Here is a 19,103-nt window from a genome sequence, read left to right on the forward strand (position 1 = left end):
TGTGTGTGTGTGCGTGTGTGTGTATACATGTCAGTTTATGTGGTTTACCCCATGACTCATTGGCAAGCTGTGAAATCCCTGTTTACACATCTTAATTTAGTTTCATTCTCCCTGCAGGAGGTTTCCCTGTGTTTGAATTAACAGTGTTGACAGGGCCTTTTTTTCCCATCAACTTATCCTAACAGCATTTTTCCTCAAGAGATAATTAATTAATATGTGATAATTTTACTTTTTTATAGCAAGAGTGGCAGATTTCCTTTGGTTTCTCATCGCTTTAATAATATTTTTTTCTCAAACAACTAGAAAGGTCAGAGTTTATTTCATCAGGATTCTTCTCTAACGTATGTACATTTAGGAAGTGTTATGCAAATAAACATGATGCAAGCATAGAAGGGTCAAGTTCGCAGAAATTCTTCACTGAAAAGAAGTTGCAGATTGGGGCGTCTGGGTAGCTCAGTGGTGGAGCAGGCAGCCACATGCATATGCCGTGCTGCGGTGTGGGCAGCACAGATTCGCTTCCCGGCCTGTCGCCAATGTGCCCGTGTGTCTTCCCCCATATCTTTCCCCTGTTTCCTGTCCCTCTACACTGCTAATTTACAAAATCCATTAACAGAACAAGCCATAAGCCATTTAGCTACAAAGGAAAAGAAACACACATAAACAACCAGCAAGAAAACTGACAGCAGATCATTTTAGAAGAGTCAGAAAGTTTTGATGTGGTGGTCATTAAACTTGACACTGACATTCAAAAAGCTGCTGAGTAAACATTTCTTTATCTCTAACTTTTCTGTTTCTTATATGGCATTTTCTAACAGAAAGCGAAGTTAGCCTTTTGCTTTGCCTCAGTTGTATATATTTGAACACAGTTGTGTTGAGTTTTCAGTTTAATTTATCTCAATATTCAAGTTTAGCAACAGTTGACATTGCAAGGCACTTTACGATGGATTGCAAGGTAAAGATCCTACTATATTACATATTAATATTACTATATTACAGAAAATCCACTGATCACATATTTACCTTTGAAAAAACAATTAAATGTAGTGGAGAACAAAATAAAATAAAATGATAAATATACAGGAAGAAATTTACAGGAAGAAAGTGTTGGGAGCACTAGGCTCAGGAAGAGCAGTGACCAGTAGCAGTAAGGGGAAAGCAAAGAAAAAAGGAAGAGCACAGAGAGAGCACTTCATAGAGAGGTCTACACTTAGGGGGATGAAGGCAGTGGTTGTCTGCAGCTGCCACAGCCATGGAAACACGGGTGTTTCCAATTGATTGAGAAGTTCGTGAAGTCTCTTTTGATCCACTCAAAACACTCCTCTACAAACTGTACAGATGATGACTAGCTGGCAGTGGATTCTCTGACTGTTTGTCTGCTGAAGTATGTGTGCTTACACTGAAGTTAGCTGATTGAACTCTGTTATTTCACTTCAGTCTCTTCATTTTTCCTCTTGTTTCTGTAGGCTTATAAAGCAGATCCATAAAACCCTGGTTTTCTCTCTGGCTGAAAAATTCAAAGCTTTTGTTGGCATGTGTCATTTGTGCTTCCCCTGCTGAATCTGAGTCTAACTACATCTTTCCATTAACCTCATATGCAGTCACATGGCCTCTAACATATGCAAGTACTTGGCCTTGATGAATGCTTTTAAATGTTTTTATCAGCTGTTGCTAATCAGAAATTACATGTTTTTGCTGCTGTCCTGTCCTTTCCTGTCCTATTTTCTGAGATACACTCACTGGACAGTTTATTAGGTACACCTTGCTAGTACTGGGTTGCCTTCAGAGTTGCCTTAATTCTTCATAGCATGGGTATGTATGGCTGCCAGTGGAACCCGGCCACTAGTGTTTATTGATGATGTGAGTGCTGATTGAAGTAGCAAGGTGAATTCTGTAGTGTGCAGGCCTATATATAATGACCCAAAGCATACCGCAAAAGCAACTCAAAAGGTACAGAAATGGGATGGTCTTATAGAATATAAAACTGAACAAACAAGCAACAACTGAACTTGGCTGCAGTAAATGCCTAGTGAAGCAACTAAAGGGAGGAAACACAACATTTGGTGATGTTCATGGGTTCAACACTGAACACAGACAATGGCTACAAACTTTTTTCATACAAGTATTAAAAATATTCTTTATATTTAAATTTATGTCCCATTAACCTCTTAAAAATGGCTATAATTCTTAAACAATTTGTGCAGAATTTTTGTAAAACCCCTTGAATTAGAGCTGAAAGTCTGCACTTCAATCACATATTGATTGTTTGATTTACAAAAAATGTGGTGGTGTTCAGAGTTAAACCTACAAAAATTGGGTATTTGTCCAAAACATTATGGAGGGCACTGTAGATTCAACAAGGTGCATGAACCAGTCTTTAGAGATTTTGGTTTATATTGACATGGTAGCATCACACAGGTGCTGCAGATTTGTTGACTGCACAGCCATACCAATCTCTTGGTCCATCACATTCCAAAAGTTATTTACTGGACTGAGATCTGGTGACTATGGAGGCCATTTAAATACAGCGAAGTCATTAAGAAAATATCCCTCCATCCACAGATGGCAAAAGTACAGACATTCTTTACTTAAGTACTGACATAATAATAAAATATATTACACGAGAATTGAAATGTAATTCCAATCTAAATTCTAATTCTAATGAATGTACTCAGCTTGAATCTGTCATGTAGAACACAAGCAGTGAAAGGGAATTAAAAAATAGCTCGACTATATATACAGTCAGGGGTTACAGTGGGATTTGGCAGGTGGGGGAACCTTAAGATCAGTTTTAGTGGCTCCACATGGGGAAAAGAATCGCAACTTTCTTTTGTGAGCTCCAGTAAATTTTCTTTGCGTTTGAATCTAAGCATCATCAGCTTAAATTCAATTTCATCTCTGCTATTCTTGATGTAACTCTGACCATGAACACTGCAGCTGCTGTGCACCAACACAGACCTTTGCTGTAAATTCACCACAGTCCAGCAAACTAACCTGTTTATCCTGCACTAAACTGCAGTATTTTCATGGAAACCTTGAATAACAAAAAAGTTAGTACACCTCAGTTTGCATTTGTTCCGGCCCACTGTAATGCCTGACGTAAGCGCTATAAATGATGCATGAATTATATGGATTTATATGGAATTAGCTGCCAGTTACAGCCTTACTCCCTTTATACTTGCTCCTCTTCAGTAGTGCTAGCCTGATGCTGAAGTACCGCGACCACAACTTATGGGTATATGCACTCATTCTGGCCCACTTTAACCCCTGAGTACAGCACTATAAATGATGCATAAATTATATGGTGTTGCCTCTTTCATCTCTTTGTATGCAAAAAGCCCCAGTGATGGAGGCTTCACCAATGAGACTGTCTTTTCTGTGTTATTGTTCCTCCATTTAGGCTCAGATTGGTTTGATGTTTGAAGGTGCAGTGGTGGGCAATAAAAACTTCCCTGAGATGTGTTAAACCTGAAGTAACGAGCCTGTTTTGAAAGTGTAAGGAGTGCAAAGTACAGATTTTTGTGTAGCGGAGTAAAAGTAAAAAGTTGTCAGAAAAATAAATACTCAAGTAAAGTCCAGATACCTAAAAATTCTACTTAAGTATAGTAACAAAGTATTTGTACTTCATTACTTCCAACCTCTGCCCTCATCATTACCATCAGCAGCAGCCTGAACCATTGATACAAGGCAGGATGGATTCATGCTTTCTTGTTGTTTGCTCCAAATTCTGACCCTACCATCCAAATGTCACAGCAGATATGGAGACTGGTCAGACCAGCCCAATCATCTATCGTCCAATTTTGCTGAGCCCATGGAAATTGTAGCCTCAGTTTCCCATTCTTAGCTGACACACATGGAATCCACTGTAGTCTGCTGCTGCTGCTGCTGCAGCTATAGCCCATCTGCTTCAAGGTTTGACATATTGCGCATTCGGAGATGCTCTTCTGCATGCCTTGGTTGTAATAGGTGGTTATTTGAGTTACTGTTGCCTTCCAATCAGCTTGAAGCACTCTGGCCATTCTCTGACCTCTGGCATCAACAAGCCATTTTTGCCCAGAGAACTGCCACCCACTGAATTTTTTTTCCTTTTTTTGAACCATTCTCTCTAAACCCTAGAGATGGTTGTGCACTAAAATCCCAGTAGAGCAGTAGTTTCTGAAATAGTGAGAACAGCCTGTCTGGCACAAACAACCATGCAATGTTCAAAGTCACTTAAATTGCCTTTCTTTCTCACTCTGAGGTCATCTTGACCATGTCTATGTGTCTAAATGCTGCCACGTCATTGGCTGATTACATATTTACGTTAACGTAAGGGTGAAAAGGTGTACTTAATAAATGGCTGAGTGTAATAAATATAAACGTAAAAAAAAAAAAAAAGACTGCAATAAACATGTAATAAATAATAAACATGTTTGTATTTTGAGGATTTTGATCAACTAGAGCTTCTAAGAAATAATAAGTGAGTATAAAAATGCAACATTACACATACTGTCACATTTTTTTTTGTAAAGACTTTGAAAGTAATGTATTACACATGAACCTTGCACCACACATTTTTTTTAAGGATTTTTCTGAGGGAATATGCCAATCTGGCAGCTAAGAAACTTGATCTTAAAAAAGTTATGTCCATTGTATTTTATTGGCAAAGTGCCTTACTCACATTTAGCCACTGCAGGGAATAACATATACAATGCTCTGTAAAAAGTAGTTGCACTCTTCCTGATTTCTTAATTTTTGGAATATTTGTTACACTCATATGCTTCAGATCATCATACAGATTTTAATAGTAGACAGAGATAACCCAAGTAAAAAATGCAGTTTTTAAATGATGATTTAATTTATTAAGGGGAAAAAAGCTATCAAAACCTACCTGGCCCTGTGTGAAAAAGTAATTACCTCCTAAAACTAATAACTGGCTGTGCCACCCTTGGCAGCAAGAACTGCAATCAAGCATTTGTGATAAGTGGCAATGAGTCTTTCACATCCCATGAAGGAATTTTGGCCCAGTCTTCTTTGCACAATTGTTTTAATTCAGCCACATTGGAGGGTTTTTGAGCATGAATGGCCTGTTTAAGGTCATGCTAAAGCTGTTAGATTTATGTCCAGCCACTCCAAACCCTTCGGTTTGGTTTGGGTTTGTTTTGGAGCCATTCAGAGGCGGGCATGCTGGTGTGTTTCAGATCATTACCCTGCTGCATAAGATAAGATAAGATAAGATAAGATAAGATAAGATAAGATAAGATAAGATAAGATAAGATAAGACTTTAATGATCCCACGACGGGGAAATTTGCGCGTTACAGCAGCTCAGTACAGAAAACTAAAAATAGAATAGAATAAAATAAAATAGAAAAACACTTTACACATATACATAAGCACTATATACAGAAAATATATAGTCAATACAACCCAATATAACCCAAGTGTGCAGGATTTTCTGGTAGAGAGCAGAATTCATGGTTCCCTCAATTACTGCAAGTCGTCCAGGTCCTGAAGCAGCACAGCAGGCCCAGACCATCACACCACCACCACCATGTTTGACTGTTGGTGTGATGATCTTTTTATAAATCTTATAGATCTTTTAGCCTACTTCACTTTGTCATACAGATTCGATTTAAGTGATTTCTTGATTCAACAGGTCTGACAGTAATCAGGCCTGGGTGTGGCTTGTGAAATTGAGGTAGTTTTTCCAAAAAATGTGGGTCATAGTTAATTCACGATTTAACAAAGGGCGAAGTAATTACTTTTGCCACACAGAGCCAGGTATTTCTTTTGCAGCCCTGTTTCTTTATTTCACTTTCCACATTTCTTTTTCACCTTCTCCATATTCAGACCTTTCCTGTCATGTCTGAATATTTTTCACCTCTTTTCCATATCGACCAGTCTTCCGTCTTTGGCCATCAACTTGTGTGTGTTATATCACTGAAATTGTTCCGCTAGTAGCTGACCTGCCCTCACATAATAACTATATCAAGGTTCTTGCACTCTGAGACTCAGTCACACACAGTTGCACAAAGTGTCCCCGTGCAAACACACATCCCCATTACCATATATATGAGAGATGAAAAATATTCATGATGAATTAGAGTTGTTCATTAAACCAAATATAGGTATAATTTATGTACATAACTAGCCCAACTATGCAGATACACTTGTATATTTGCACACAGAAAGACCACGTTGGCCTTTGTTAGCATAACTTTTCTACACACGGTGCAAACTCAGAAACACATCCAGTATCAGTAAATTGCTGGATCAGTCATAAAAGAAAACCATTAATAGAGGATAATAGAAAAATTAACCTAAGCAGAAGGTTGACTCTCCTTGTGCTGTCAATCCACATTTCTGTCATATACAGATCAGTCTGCATCTGTGTTACTATCTCATACAGGTTCTCCTGCTCTTGTCCTCAATTACACATTATTTGTCTTGCTTTATTGAAAGTCCAATGGAGATACAGATGAAAACTCTGTCTGGTTGAAATTCCTGAAAGCATCTGTGTGGCAGGCAATATGTCACTCACACTCCTGTCACTTTAACTGTCTCATTTTGTTGGTCCCTTTTGTACCTTACTCTTCCCTCTTTCCCCTTCCCTGTCACATAGGCTCACGCAAATACGCATAGAAACACTGACCTGCTGAGGAAAGCAGACAGAGACAGAGACAGGGAGACACAAACTTTAACCTGTAGTAGGAACAGCTGGATTCCTCTAAGTCACACTTCAGCACTTCATTGATCCAGCGGTCCTAGGTCCAAAGAGTTTATGTGCATGTGTGTGTTAAACTCTGCTCTTTGTTTCTCAGTGTCATTTATCTCGGTTACACTGCATGTGTGTGTACACAGATGCTGCCCATTCTGATACAGGATAAATTGTTTCAAAATCTCAGAAAGATATTCACCCATCTCTTCCTGCTAAGTCTATACATTTTACATGAGCATAGCTTTTCTTTTCTGCCATATTCCACATAAATATGCATATGCGGTGTGTGAGCAGAGTGTAAATGTTTATATTGCTGAATGTGAGTGTAAGTCGGTGTTAAAAGGGCACAATTTATAGTCTTATGAATTATATAGTAATGTATAATGTATGACTTGGTGTACAGTAGTCAGTTATGGTGGGAACTGAACAAATATCTGAGCAAATCGTTCGTGCTGCAGTTGCAGCTGCAAATGATTACAATAAAGAGTAAGTAACAACAACACTAAAGGAATGGACTTCATGGTATTCAGATATTTTTAGTATATATGACCAAAAAGGATAGTTTGTTTGTTTTTTAAACTAATATTACTCATTTTCCTAACACCAATACTGTGAGTTCTTGACACTGTCAGGACTTGGGAAGCGTGCAGAAACCCACCTGTAATACACTGACATGACACATGATGCTTTTGGAGAACCTGAAACTGTTGACCCTTACTTTGTTTGACAGTATGCCAGGCTACATTATTGTTTTTTCAAAAAGAGTAGCATGTTGTACAACAGCCTATCTAAATCCTTGCTAAGCCCCATGTTTCTGAATTATTTTCTCAATCAGCAGTTATGTGAGTTGGTAGTTAGTTAGTGAGTGGAATGTTAAATCAACCTAAAATTTAACGAGTCCATTGTGTATCACTCAGGGCCTGGTGCTTTCTAGTATTTTTGCTGTCATAGTTGCATTGCAAAAGGAATGTTTGGGAAAACTGTGGTTAAGAAGAAAGAGTGAAAAAAGATGTGTTAAGAAAAAGAAGTTAATTTTTTTAGAGACAAATTTACCACTTTATTTCCGTAGGAGAAATCTCTCTCTCTCTCTTTTTTTTTTTAACTTCATGTGAACAATTATTTAGCCTTCATGGTCTCTGTTGGCAGGGCAGCAAAAGAGATTTTCATTGGCTGGCAAAAGGGGTGAACATTTGGACCAGCTGAAATGGAAACAGCAAGAGTGGCGCTGAGAAAAAGAGTTTGAACTGCCATTATGGCACAGTGTCTGGTGAGGATGGAAGGATTTGATACCAAGCATGTTACTGAGTACACACTTGGGCTGTGGCTGCCATCAGGGTCTCGTACAGTAATTGGAGTTATACCAAGTTTTTGGCAGACCAGGCAGGAGTCAGCTTAGTCTAGCAGAGTTGGATCCAGTGTCAGAAGGGAAAGCAGAGGGGGGTGTCGGAGCATACAGTACTATAGAAATTACAGCAAAAGTAAGTGAATGCATCTGCGCCCCCATTACTTAATTTATTTAAGGAGCTGAGTAGAAGCAGAACAACAAGTGCACGCATAAGGGCATATATATATATATATATATATATATTTCAGTGAATCACTCAAGAAATGTCAAACGTCATATCTAGAAGATTCTAAACCCAAATTCATGCTGCACAGCAGAAAGTGTGTCTGTGATGATTATATGATGTTCACAAACCTTCGGCCGCTGACTATCTGAGGAAACTGTAAAGGAGACATTTATCATAAACACAAAACCATGTGCACACTTATGCACACAACAACCACAGTATATGCACACCCCTCTGCCGCATGTGTTACCTGATAATGGCATGCAGTGGGTGTACTAAGTTGTTATGGTGGAGTGGCTGACCTAATGCATTAGATTGAGCTTACTGTCAGGTCTTTAAGTAGCTGGGATCAGAGGCAGATACACAGCTAATGGATCCTTCTCTCCGTGGGTGGAATAACACAGCAATAGCTCTATTTAATGGAAAAAACTGACTTAACTTTAAAAGAATGAGAAGACACCAATTGGACAGGCTTAATATCATTACCATTTTAATATTTTGTATTAATATTTCAGCCAAATGAGTTATAATAAGGTTTTGTTTGTTTTTGTTTTTTTAGGATTTTATTTAAGCAGATCATGCATTACATTAAAAAGCATACATGATTGAAAAGTGCTGCTATTAAAGTAACTGTTACTGAGTCCTTGTTGTGGCGACAAAAGTGGAAATCACATAGCTTGCTTGGAGCACTAAAACTAACCAGCGTGTATTTTAAAACAGAGAAACTGATGTGGGAGACCACTATTATACTAATATAACCTCTTCCGGCTTTTAAAGCTCTTAGTGAGAAGCAATTTTAGTAAGGCAGCTTGTATACTTTATTTTGGATTAAAAAAACCCTGAAACACACCTGAGGTATGTTGATAGGGAATTTGCCCCAGAAAGGTAACTTTAAGCCCATATCTAATTTCACATTCCATAAACAAAAGAGAACATTGTAAAACATGCACAGTTCTAAAACTGTACAGTAATATGATGATTTGGTGATAAATGAGATGCCATATTTTGCTCACATTAGGGCAGTTAAGCTTTAAGATCTCCAACGCTGTGTCTGACTTTGTTGCCTGTTTAAATGAAAGTGCTGTTTTTTTTCTGGGAATGTTAAACTAGAAAGGATTAGGATTGCTATGAAAATCCTGCAGATGTGCGATGAGCTGGAGCTGTTAAATGGGTTGTGTTTTTCCCAAGTGACTTCTGATTGACAACATTTTTAAAATCAAAGCATATCAACATGAAGTGGTAGATTTGATGGGGTATGACCAGAGATGGAGGAACAGAGAATGAAAGAAAGGAAAGGGGGGATGGAAAATACATCTGACAGCACTTACGCACAGCTCCTTATGGGACTCTTACCATTTCTCCTTCTCAGTCAGATCTTTGTATGTACAGTTTTTTACACTTTTGACGCAGCACATTTGCACATTAACATATCTTCATCTTTTCTATTTGTGTGTGTCTGTGTTTTTGTGTACGTGTTTGAATGTAGAACAAGCAGAACCTGCTGTCAAAACAGATAGACCTCAAGGGTAAGGCACCAGAAAAGGGTGTTCTGATGTCCTACACAATATCAGACCTGAAAATCCCTCTGTCCTACGAGGTCCGGCTGGCACCCATTACCACCTACAGCACTGGGGACTATGTCAGTCGAATTATCCAGTATTCAGAACGTGAGTCTCTTCTAAAACCCTTGTTCTTTGTCTGAATTCATTATCATTCTCATCCAATTATATACTTACACAGAGCACAGATAAATTGATGGGTTGTTCATATTTGATAATCAGTATTATTATTTTTTTTTTACAGCCTACACTTACCCAAGACCTTCAGGTGAGCCTCAACTACTGTTCTTTGCTCTTCCACATTTTATGTCAGACTGGTTATAGTGGTGTGATTGGTTAAAGGGTAACAAAATACAAAATATGAACCATTCTGTATACTTTAAACTCACTGGATGAGACTATATTAAAACTAAACTGTCACATCTTTCCATAGACTTTTACTTCCATTTTCCTTTGTGTTAGCCCCCTCTGTCTGTCGCTCTTTTGCACTAACTTCTACTGTGGCCCTACAGTACCTCTCTTGCCATCCCTCTCTGTTTCTCAGTCAATTGCATCTTGTCTATTTTCTTCATTAAGAAACACGCAGCATTTTTCTGGCAAGTGTGTCAGTTGGCTCCGCCAGGGTGAGGCAATTAAAACAACAGCAGATTGGAACAGACTGCGAGAACAACAGTGTAAATTGAAAGGAGCGCATGTAGTAGAGCAGGGTGTGAATAGTAATAGATTAGCTCCCTGAAACAAAGAGGCACACACAAGCTATCCTCATGGGGAGTACAAGCCATATGCATCTGCAGCAGACTGTGTGTGTGTCCGGGAAGCTTTCACTGATGCTGTCAGCTTGGACGGTTTTAGATGGTTGTTGTTATACTCTCTTGGCTCAATTTTCATTTGTTTAGCGAGTCTCTGATAATTGCCCTCCAGATGGGCTAATGAAGGTGACTACACCACGGAGAGAAGCCTCTTTATCTTGCTTAACAAGAGACATTAACATCAACAATGACAAAACTAGAGGTGTTCTTCAAAAATGTCTTTTTTGTCCCTAATGATCTTATGTGGCAGTATCAAAACGTCCCTCAAAAACATGTTAATGGGAATATATGAAAAGAATCACATAGCTCAGAGAAGATTAAATGTTCAGTGAAAATGCATCTGATTATAGGTTTTCCCCAAGTGTGTTGTAAGAATTATGGATCATATTCACAAGATGTCAACAGCCAGTAGAAGCACACACACACACACACCATATCACACAGTTCAAGATAGGTTTAATGAAAACTTCGTCTCAATTTATGTTAGACTTTACACGGTCAATTTGAGGCATGTCAAACTGTACCATGAATGTGTGGTGAACCGTAGCACTTCGACCTAATAGAACACAGTACTGTACATAAACTTGTGCTGCCCATCTGCCGTTTGGTTTTGAAAATGACTCCATCTTATGCTTTATTCCCTAAACTTTAAAGAAAAGTCAAATGCCAGCATATTCTTGTTATTTTATCGGTTAGGTTTTAGACACAAGTCGAAGCCGCAGTCACACTAAGAATTTGAATTTGACAAACTCGCTGAAATATGCTGCGAGCTGTCTTTGGTCTTTAAGTTTTCAACTTGACACATCGTATGCGTCTCTCACTGCTATTTGAAACGACAGCTTTAGATGAACAGACACAAATTTTACATTTACAACTGTCATATGACTGGATATGTTGAACACTGCTTTTGAAATGTAATTGTCGTAAATTATTTTCATAATGAGTAGTAGCATTTTATAGTATCAGGTGACAAATGTTTCACTGAATTGCATAATAAATACAAAGGAGAAAAAAATATAACGAATGCCCAGATTTGTGTGATTTTTTTTTTTTTATTCCAGGTATTTTTGCTCATTTAAATATATTACATAGCTCGAGTCTGAGTATGTAGGAGTCATACATCCGATTATGCATAATATGTATACCAGTGCCTCCTACATTGTGCCTATCACTTTGTCAGTAATTGCCTGGCTGTCTGATTTGAAGTGCATATTGCAGAGGTCATTATAGACCTATATATATGTTGCCATTTGTTTCCTGGGAAAGGTGGGTGAAAAAAAAGGAACAGTTTTTGTGTCATCTACTGTTTGTAATGTCACCCACTTGACATGTCACTGAGTTAATGTGTTTTTCTTTTTCTCTACTTTTTTCTCTACTCTTCTTTTTTTTTTTACTACACACACACACACACAAATCCTAGACCATGTGTGTGGTTTTGAGGATGAGCGCATCTGTGGTTTCTCTCAAGACCGGAGTGATGTCTTTGACTGGACAAGACAAAATCACCTGACGCAGAATCCCAAGCGATCTGCAAACACCGGCCCAGACACTGACCGCAGTGGAACAAAGGAGGGTGAGGAAACCATGACTCATTTAAAGAGAGAGACAAATGGATAATGTGGAAGTGGTTGTAAATTCAAAAACACAGAAACAAAACAAATGTGTATGTACAGTCAAGAACATTCACCTTTAGGCAGTGTGCTTTTTCTGTTGTTGTTCGGGCACTCTTGTGTTTTACAGCAATTTAAAATAAACTAATGACATTAATCCGAAGTCCCAACTTTGATATGAGAAGTAATAGTTTCACGTTAGCATATAATGAACTGCTACTGAAGATATTTTTTTTTTACTTCAACTCTCAAAGCTGATTGAGAGTTAGGAGTTAACAGTAGACTGAGATGGTATCTGTAAGTGTCAGTAATGGGAGTAAAGAGGTGACCATGCAAATGAAAAATACGATTCTCCCAAGAAAAAAAAAGGCTACAGTCTATTCTGTAGCTACTTTACATTCTAGATCTTTATTGGCCATTGAAAGTTTTTTATATTATTAATGTTTTTATTCTTTATTTTTCTTGTTCATTCTAGGCTACTACATGTACATTGAAGCATCACGCCCACGTACTCAGGGTGACAAGGCTCTTCTACTGTCTCCACTCTTTAATATTACCTCAACCAGGGGCCCCAAAGGCAGAGTTCCATACTGTGTATCCTTCTACTATCACATGAAGGGCAAACACATTGGTGAGTTGCAGAAAGAAGAATAATGCTCGCACAAACATACACACACACACACACACACACACACACACACACACACACACACACACACACACACACAAACGATATAATTTTCTCCCATATGAGAGCACAATCACATACATGAATATACAGGGGACAGTATACTGGCGATCTCTCCTATCAGGGTTCTCATATCGCTCCTGCCTCTGTCAAAAGCTGAACCCTATGCTTGACCCTTGCTTGCAGAGCGTGTCAGACAGAAAATTGTAGGTCTGTGTGAGAGTGTGTGTAGGTGTGTGCATGCGAAAGACTGGGGGAAGGGAGCGAGTGGGGCGAGGGTGTTGGGATGTAGGATGTTACAAAAGTTCTGTTTGTACTTGGGTCTCAGTATGTGTGTGTATGTGTGTGTCTGCGTGCACTTGTGTGTTTGGAGGTGGTTGAAGGGGGCAGTAGGTGTGTGATTTATGGCAGTGGCAAGACACAATCAGTCACTTGGGCGAGTTGTTCATCATAATATGCTCTGTCACACAGCTAGAATGCATACATCTTGGAGCCTACACACCTGCATGCACACTTTTACACTTGTGTGTGGATGGGTGTGTGTGCACGCACGCGCACACACATACACACACACACACACACGTATTCTTTAAAAAGAGAAAAAAATAGCCAACCTAGCGAACCCATGAAGGCACACCCATTTTTATCCACAAACACACACAGTATTGATTTAGTGTCCATAGTCCAAGCATATATGCTTTAATCTACAATTTGTTACCTGCTGACCTCCCTGTCTCCTAAGGATGTGTTTGGTTCAGAAGGGCACGATATTTGTGTGCATGCGTGCGTGTGTAACCAAGTGATAATATAATAGTTCAGCATGTGAGACAGAGACTTGAACATGTCTCCCACAGAGAAAAAGCTACACACACACACACACAAAACATATTGATGGCATGCTAACAATAAAGGAGAAATATTTACACCTGGTTTTTCAGACGTTTACATCACAGAGAGAAAACTTAATATAAATAAATTTCAGAATATATAAGAAAGAATGAGCCACAATTTGGCTACTACTCGACCTGACTCAGATAGAGATGGCCATGTTGAAGGATTGCATTGGCAATCCTTCAACGACTATTGCTATTGGTTATTTATAAGTAGCTGATCTATAAAAGATCCTGGAACAGTTATTTTCTTATTTATCAGTTTGGTCAAAGGTTTTGTAGATGTTTTGTAATGAGACAGTGAGACATCAGTTGCACAGTACTTGCATACAATTAGAACATTGTGTTACCACTACTACAAGCCCTCTCTCAGTTTTCAGCGTCGTTCTCCCAGTCTGGTCCAATTTGTTATGGCTTTAATTGCCTTACCTTGGCAAACCTAACAGTTTTGCTAGGGAGACACAGTGTGACTCTTAATGATGGAAAGAGACAAGATAAGGATAAGACAGGGGGTCGGTGAGAGATGAGACGAGACAAGTGAGGGGAGGATGAGGGTTGGCCAGCCTTTTGAAAAAGGGAGATGGTTAATGATGAGACTGAGACCAAATTGAATAGTAAGAAAAATACTGAAAAAAATCATAAAGTATAAAAACACCCACAAAAAAAAGAGAGCCTTTCTAGAACCTTCATCATGTTGATGTTCAGAAGTAGTGAGAGCATGCTGTAATGTACTTGATATATAGTGTGCTTAAATTTTTTAAAAAGGTTGTATATGTTGAAGGCATTCAGGTACTTTGACACCACACAATTTTCAGAAAAGCTGTTGAAATGCTGCTCTTTTCTAGCCCACATATAGTTCTGCTTGTTTGTAATCCTAGGAGTTTGAGAATTTAAAAGAGGCAAAGGCACCTTTTGAAGATTTTGCAAAACGAGGGCAGAAAGAATAATGCCCTTTCCTCACTTTGGATTTCAGGTTTGCAGTAGGGCAGAACAAATAAAGACCTCTCCAGGTGATGTGTTTTTCCTTTCACCTTAATATGTTTATCTGTGGGCTTGCTGGCAGCAACAATAAACAACATTTAATTAGTTTTGTTTGGCATTGGGTAGTATTTTTTATGGCCCAGGTTTGCAGTGCCACTGGCAAGCTTACTTGGAATTACTGGATTATTTTCACTTCAGAGTGATAGAAGATAATTAGTTCCTGCATGTTGTATGAAAAACAGTTTTATTACACGTTAAATAAATTTGACATCATAAATGTTATCATAGCATTTTGCACATCATCATTTTACACGTAACTTTCTTTTTAGTTTTATGCAGTTTTTCTAGATGCTTTTTATGTCCGTTTCTCACTTGAGAGATTTAGGTTCCCGTGATCAGAAAAGTATTATAACCAGCCTCTACTTACCAAGGGTTGATTTGAAAAAGGATATAGCTAAGCCTAGATTTTTTTCTCCCGGTGTTGTGCCCCTGAATCAGGTGTTTACTCTGACCTCTTCAGCATTGCTTTCAAAGCAAACCAGCAACAGAGACATACCAGACAGGGCATGAGCCTTATTTAGGAGGAGATGAGGGATGGAGGGAGATGAGAACCCAATGTAGGCCTTTCAGATATCAAAACAAAAACAAGTCATTTGATTTCAAGTATAGCAGTGGATGCCCGTTTGTGTGTGGGTCTATGTATCTCTGTTGTCTTTCTCAATCATGATTCCACAGACAAGTAGCCCCTGATAGAGCTGTGCCTTCTCTTCTGCTTGGCTGACACTCTTACCAACATATACTGCCTTACCTCAGTCCAATCAATAGACTGCTTATCAGAGTCCTCTCATTTCCTCTTTGTGCTGTGTGTGTGTAAGTGGTGATGGTGAAAGGAGGAACAAAAGGGTATGGCTAATGAGAGAAGAAAGAAACAATGAGGCTCAGATATGTAGTGGTACAATAAGAGACTGGATTGAAAAAGGTGAAAGTGTGTATCAAAATTAGACAGTTTTTGGAAAAGCTGTTGAAATGCTACTATCTGTACTTTGTGAGATTTGCCTCCCTGCAACTTTGCTTACTTCCTGAAAATGAAATTCAGGTTCAAGTTGGGAAAAACTTAGCATGAACAGAAAATAAGCAGTACGGAAGTCAGTCAAGAGGTGCACAAGAAGATGACACTAGGGAAGAGATCTGCTAAATTTGCTGAACTTATACTCTTCTTCAAAATTTTATACACACCCAAGCAAAGAGTATCCTGAAATCTATTCCTTCAGGCAGTGTTAATTTCATTGAAGAACTATTTTCGTCATAGTTTTTGTCAACTACCCTTTTTTTCATGATGAAAACGAAATGATAACTAAATAAAAACTACCTAAATGGATAAAAATGATTTGGAAATTACACTGCTCAAAAAAATAAAGGGAACACTTAAACAACACAATATAACTCCAAGTAAATCAAACTTCTGTGAAATCAAACTGTCCACTTAGGAAGCAACACTGATTGACAATCAATTTCACATGCTGTTGTGCAAATGGAATAGACAACAGGTGGGAATTATTGGCAATTAGCAAGACACACTCAATAAAGGAGTGGTTCTGCAGGTGGGGACCACAGACCACTTCTCAGTACCTATGCTTTCTGGCTGATGTTTTGGTCACTTTTGAATGTTGGTGGTGCTTTCACACTCGTGGTAGCACGAGACGGACTCTACAACCCACACAAGTGGCTCAGGTAGTGCAGCTCATCCAGGATGGCACAACAATGGGAGCTGTGGCAAGAAGGTTTGCTGTGTCTGTCAGCGTAGTGTCCAGAGGCTGGAGGCGCTACCAGGAGACAGGCCAGTACACCAGGAGACGTGGAGGAGGCCATAGGAGGGCAACAACCCATCAGGACCGCTACCTCCGCCTTTGTGCAAGGAGGAACAGGAGGAGCACTGCCAGAGCCCTGCAACATGGCCTCCAGCAGGCCACAAATGTGTATGTGTCTGCACAAACGGTTGGAAACCGACTCCATGAGGATGGTATGAGGGCCCGACGTCCACAGATGGGGGTTGTGCTCACAGCCCAACACTGTGCACGACGCTTGGCATTTGCCAGAGAACACCAGGGTTGGCAAATTGGCCACTGGCGCCCTGTGCTCTTCACAGATGAAAGCAGGTTCACACTGAGCACATGTGACAGACGTGACAGAGTCTGGAGATGCCGTGGAGAGCGATCTGCTGCCTGCAACATCCTTCAGCATGACTGGTTTGGCAGTAGGTCAGTAATCGTGTGGGGTGGCATTTCTTTGGAGGGCCGCACAGCTCCATGTGCTTGCTAGAGGTAGCATGACTGCCATTAGGTAGTGAGATGAGAACCTCAGACCTCTTGTGAGACCATATGCTGGTACGGTTGGCCCTGGGTTCCTCCTAATGCAGGACAATGCTAGACCTCATGTGGCTGGAGTGTGTCAGCAGTTCCTGCAAGATGAAGGCACTGAAGCTATGGACTGGCCCGCTTGTTTCCCAGACCTGAATCCGATTGAGCACATCTGGGACATCATGTCTCGCTCCATCCACCAACGTCACGTTGCACCACAGACTGTCCAGGAGTTGGCGGATATTTTAGTCCAGGTCTGGGAGGAGATCCCTCAGGAGACCATCCGCCACCTCATCAGGAGCATGCCCAGGCATTGTAGGGAGGTCATACAGGCACGTGGAGGCCACACACAATACTGAGCCTCATTTTGACTTGTTTTAAGGACATTACATCAAAGTTGGATCAGCCTGTAGTGTGTTTTTCCACTTTAATTTTGTGTGTGACTCCAAATCCAGGCCTCCATTGGTTAATAAATTTGATTTCCATTGATGATTTTTGTGTGATTTTGTTGTCAGCACATTCAACTTTCTAAGTATTCAATGAGAAGATTTCATTCGTTCAGATCTAGGATGTGTTATTTGTGTGTTCCCTTTATTTTTTTGAGCAGTGTAATTGACACTTTCATCAACGAATGAAAACGAGCCGAAAATGCTTGGTAGGGATGACATCCAATCAGAAATTATTTTATTTTGTGACAGGGCAGGACAAATTAGGAAAACATCCAATCAAATGCACAGTTGCACAAATTTGATCTAACTAGCCTGTGAATTTTTCAGGCTGAGCAGGCCTACTCATCAATATTTTATTGTTATGCTCAATAAACAAGGTCAGGTAAATAAAGATGTTGTTTGTTCAATATATTTGTGTGTGTATTGGTCTTTCAAGCATTAATAATATTCCATAACTATTAATAGATGTTTAATTTCGTAAGTGTGTATAATGACTAATTCAAGGGGACTGAAGAAAAAGCATTTACATTTTACACCCTTTATATTTTAGTCGACTAAATCGACTGTAGATTTAGTCGACTATATTCTTACGCTAATTAGTTGACTAAAACTAAAACTATTCAGATGACTAAATTATGACTAAAACTAAATTACCTTTTCGTCAAGAGACTATGACTAAATCAAAATTAACACAGCCTTCAGGCAAATCTTAGTAAATTTGCTTTGGCTCCTGCCTTATCACAGCACCACCGCATGCTTCAAGTTTTTACACCAGATGCCCTTCCTGACACAAGCCCAAAGGGGTTTGTGTCTCGGGTTGGAATCAAACCAGCGACAATAGCGAGGCAAATGTGTAAACCACTCCACTATACATCTGCACAGATAAATTAGCTCCCACTGCATCTTTGAATGTTTTGTGATAGTAATGTTTAGTTAAACCAGTGTCATTCCCTTTATCTGACATTTTCACAGTGCTAAAATATATAGGGTTAAGGTGAATACTGGATCGATAACACTGCGTCTTTCAGTGCCCACAGACACTTGGAACATGTTGCTTAACTGCTCAGTTATTTTTGCAAAAAGGATCCTTGCCCTAGTTATCACATTTGTCTTGTGACAAAGCATGAAGTGTAATATTGCCAGCCTGGTGCTTTTTCCAGGATTTAAAGAACAGAGGCTTATATGTTCAGAAAAAAAAAAAAGAACAATGTTTTATTCCTTTGTGCAAGCATATGTTTATATACTGCATGTCTGCACACACACACACACACACACACACACACACACACACACACACACACACACACAAACACATATAAATACAGTATAGCATAGCGTGCCCCCTGCTTGCATATTTGTTTAAGAGACTCGTGGTTGGTTAATGTTCCAATTAGAAGCTGGCTGGGGATCATTAAGAAGATGAATGATTCTCTCACCTACTTTTAGAGACCTGAAAGAGATAGAGAGAGAAAAAAAGGAGTGTACACTATTTGG

The 19,103-nt window shown here is 39.3% G+C and overlaps 1 protein-coding gene across 1 annotated transcript in view; it reads left to right on the plus strand.

Moving 5' to 3' along the window:
- Positions 1-19,103, plus strand: part of mdga1 (MAM domain containing glycosylphosphatidylinositol anchor 1) — a 238,551-nt gene that overhangs the window by 182,637 nt on the left and 36,811 nt on the right. The window contains exons 12-15 of the mRNA XM_030758507.1: positions 9,753-9,933; positions 10,070-10,093; positions 12,055-12,207; positions 12,720-12,875. Coding sequence (XP_030614367.1) covers positions 9,753-9,933; positions 10,070-10,093; positions 12,055-12,207; positions 12,720-12,875 — 514 coding nt within the window. The remainder of the gene's footprint in view (positions 1-9,752; positions 9,934-10,069; positions 10,094-12,054; positions 12,208-12,719; positions 12,876-19,103) is intronic.

Source organism: Archocentrus centrarchus, chromosome 3, assembly GCF_007364275.1.
Source record: "Archocentrus centrarchus isolate MPI-CPG fArcCen1 chromosome 3, fArcCen1, whole genome shotgun sequence".
NCBI lineage: Eukaryota > Metazoa > Chordata > Actinopteri > Cichliformes > Cichlidae > Archocentrus > Archocentrus centrarchus.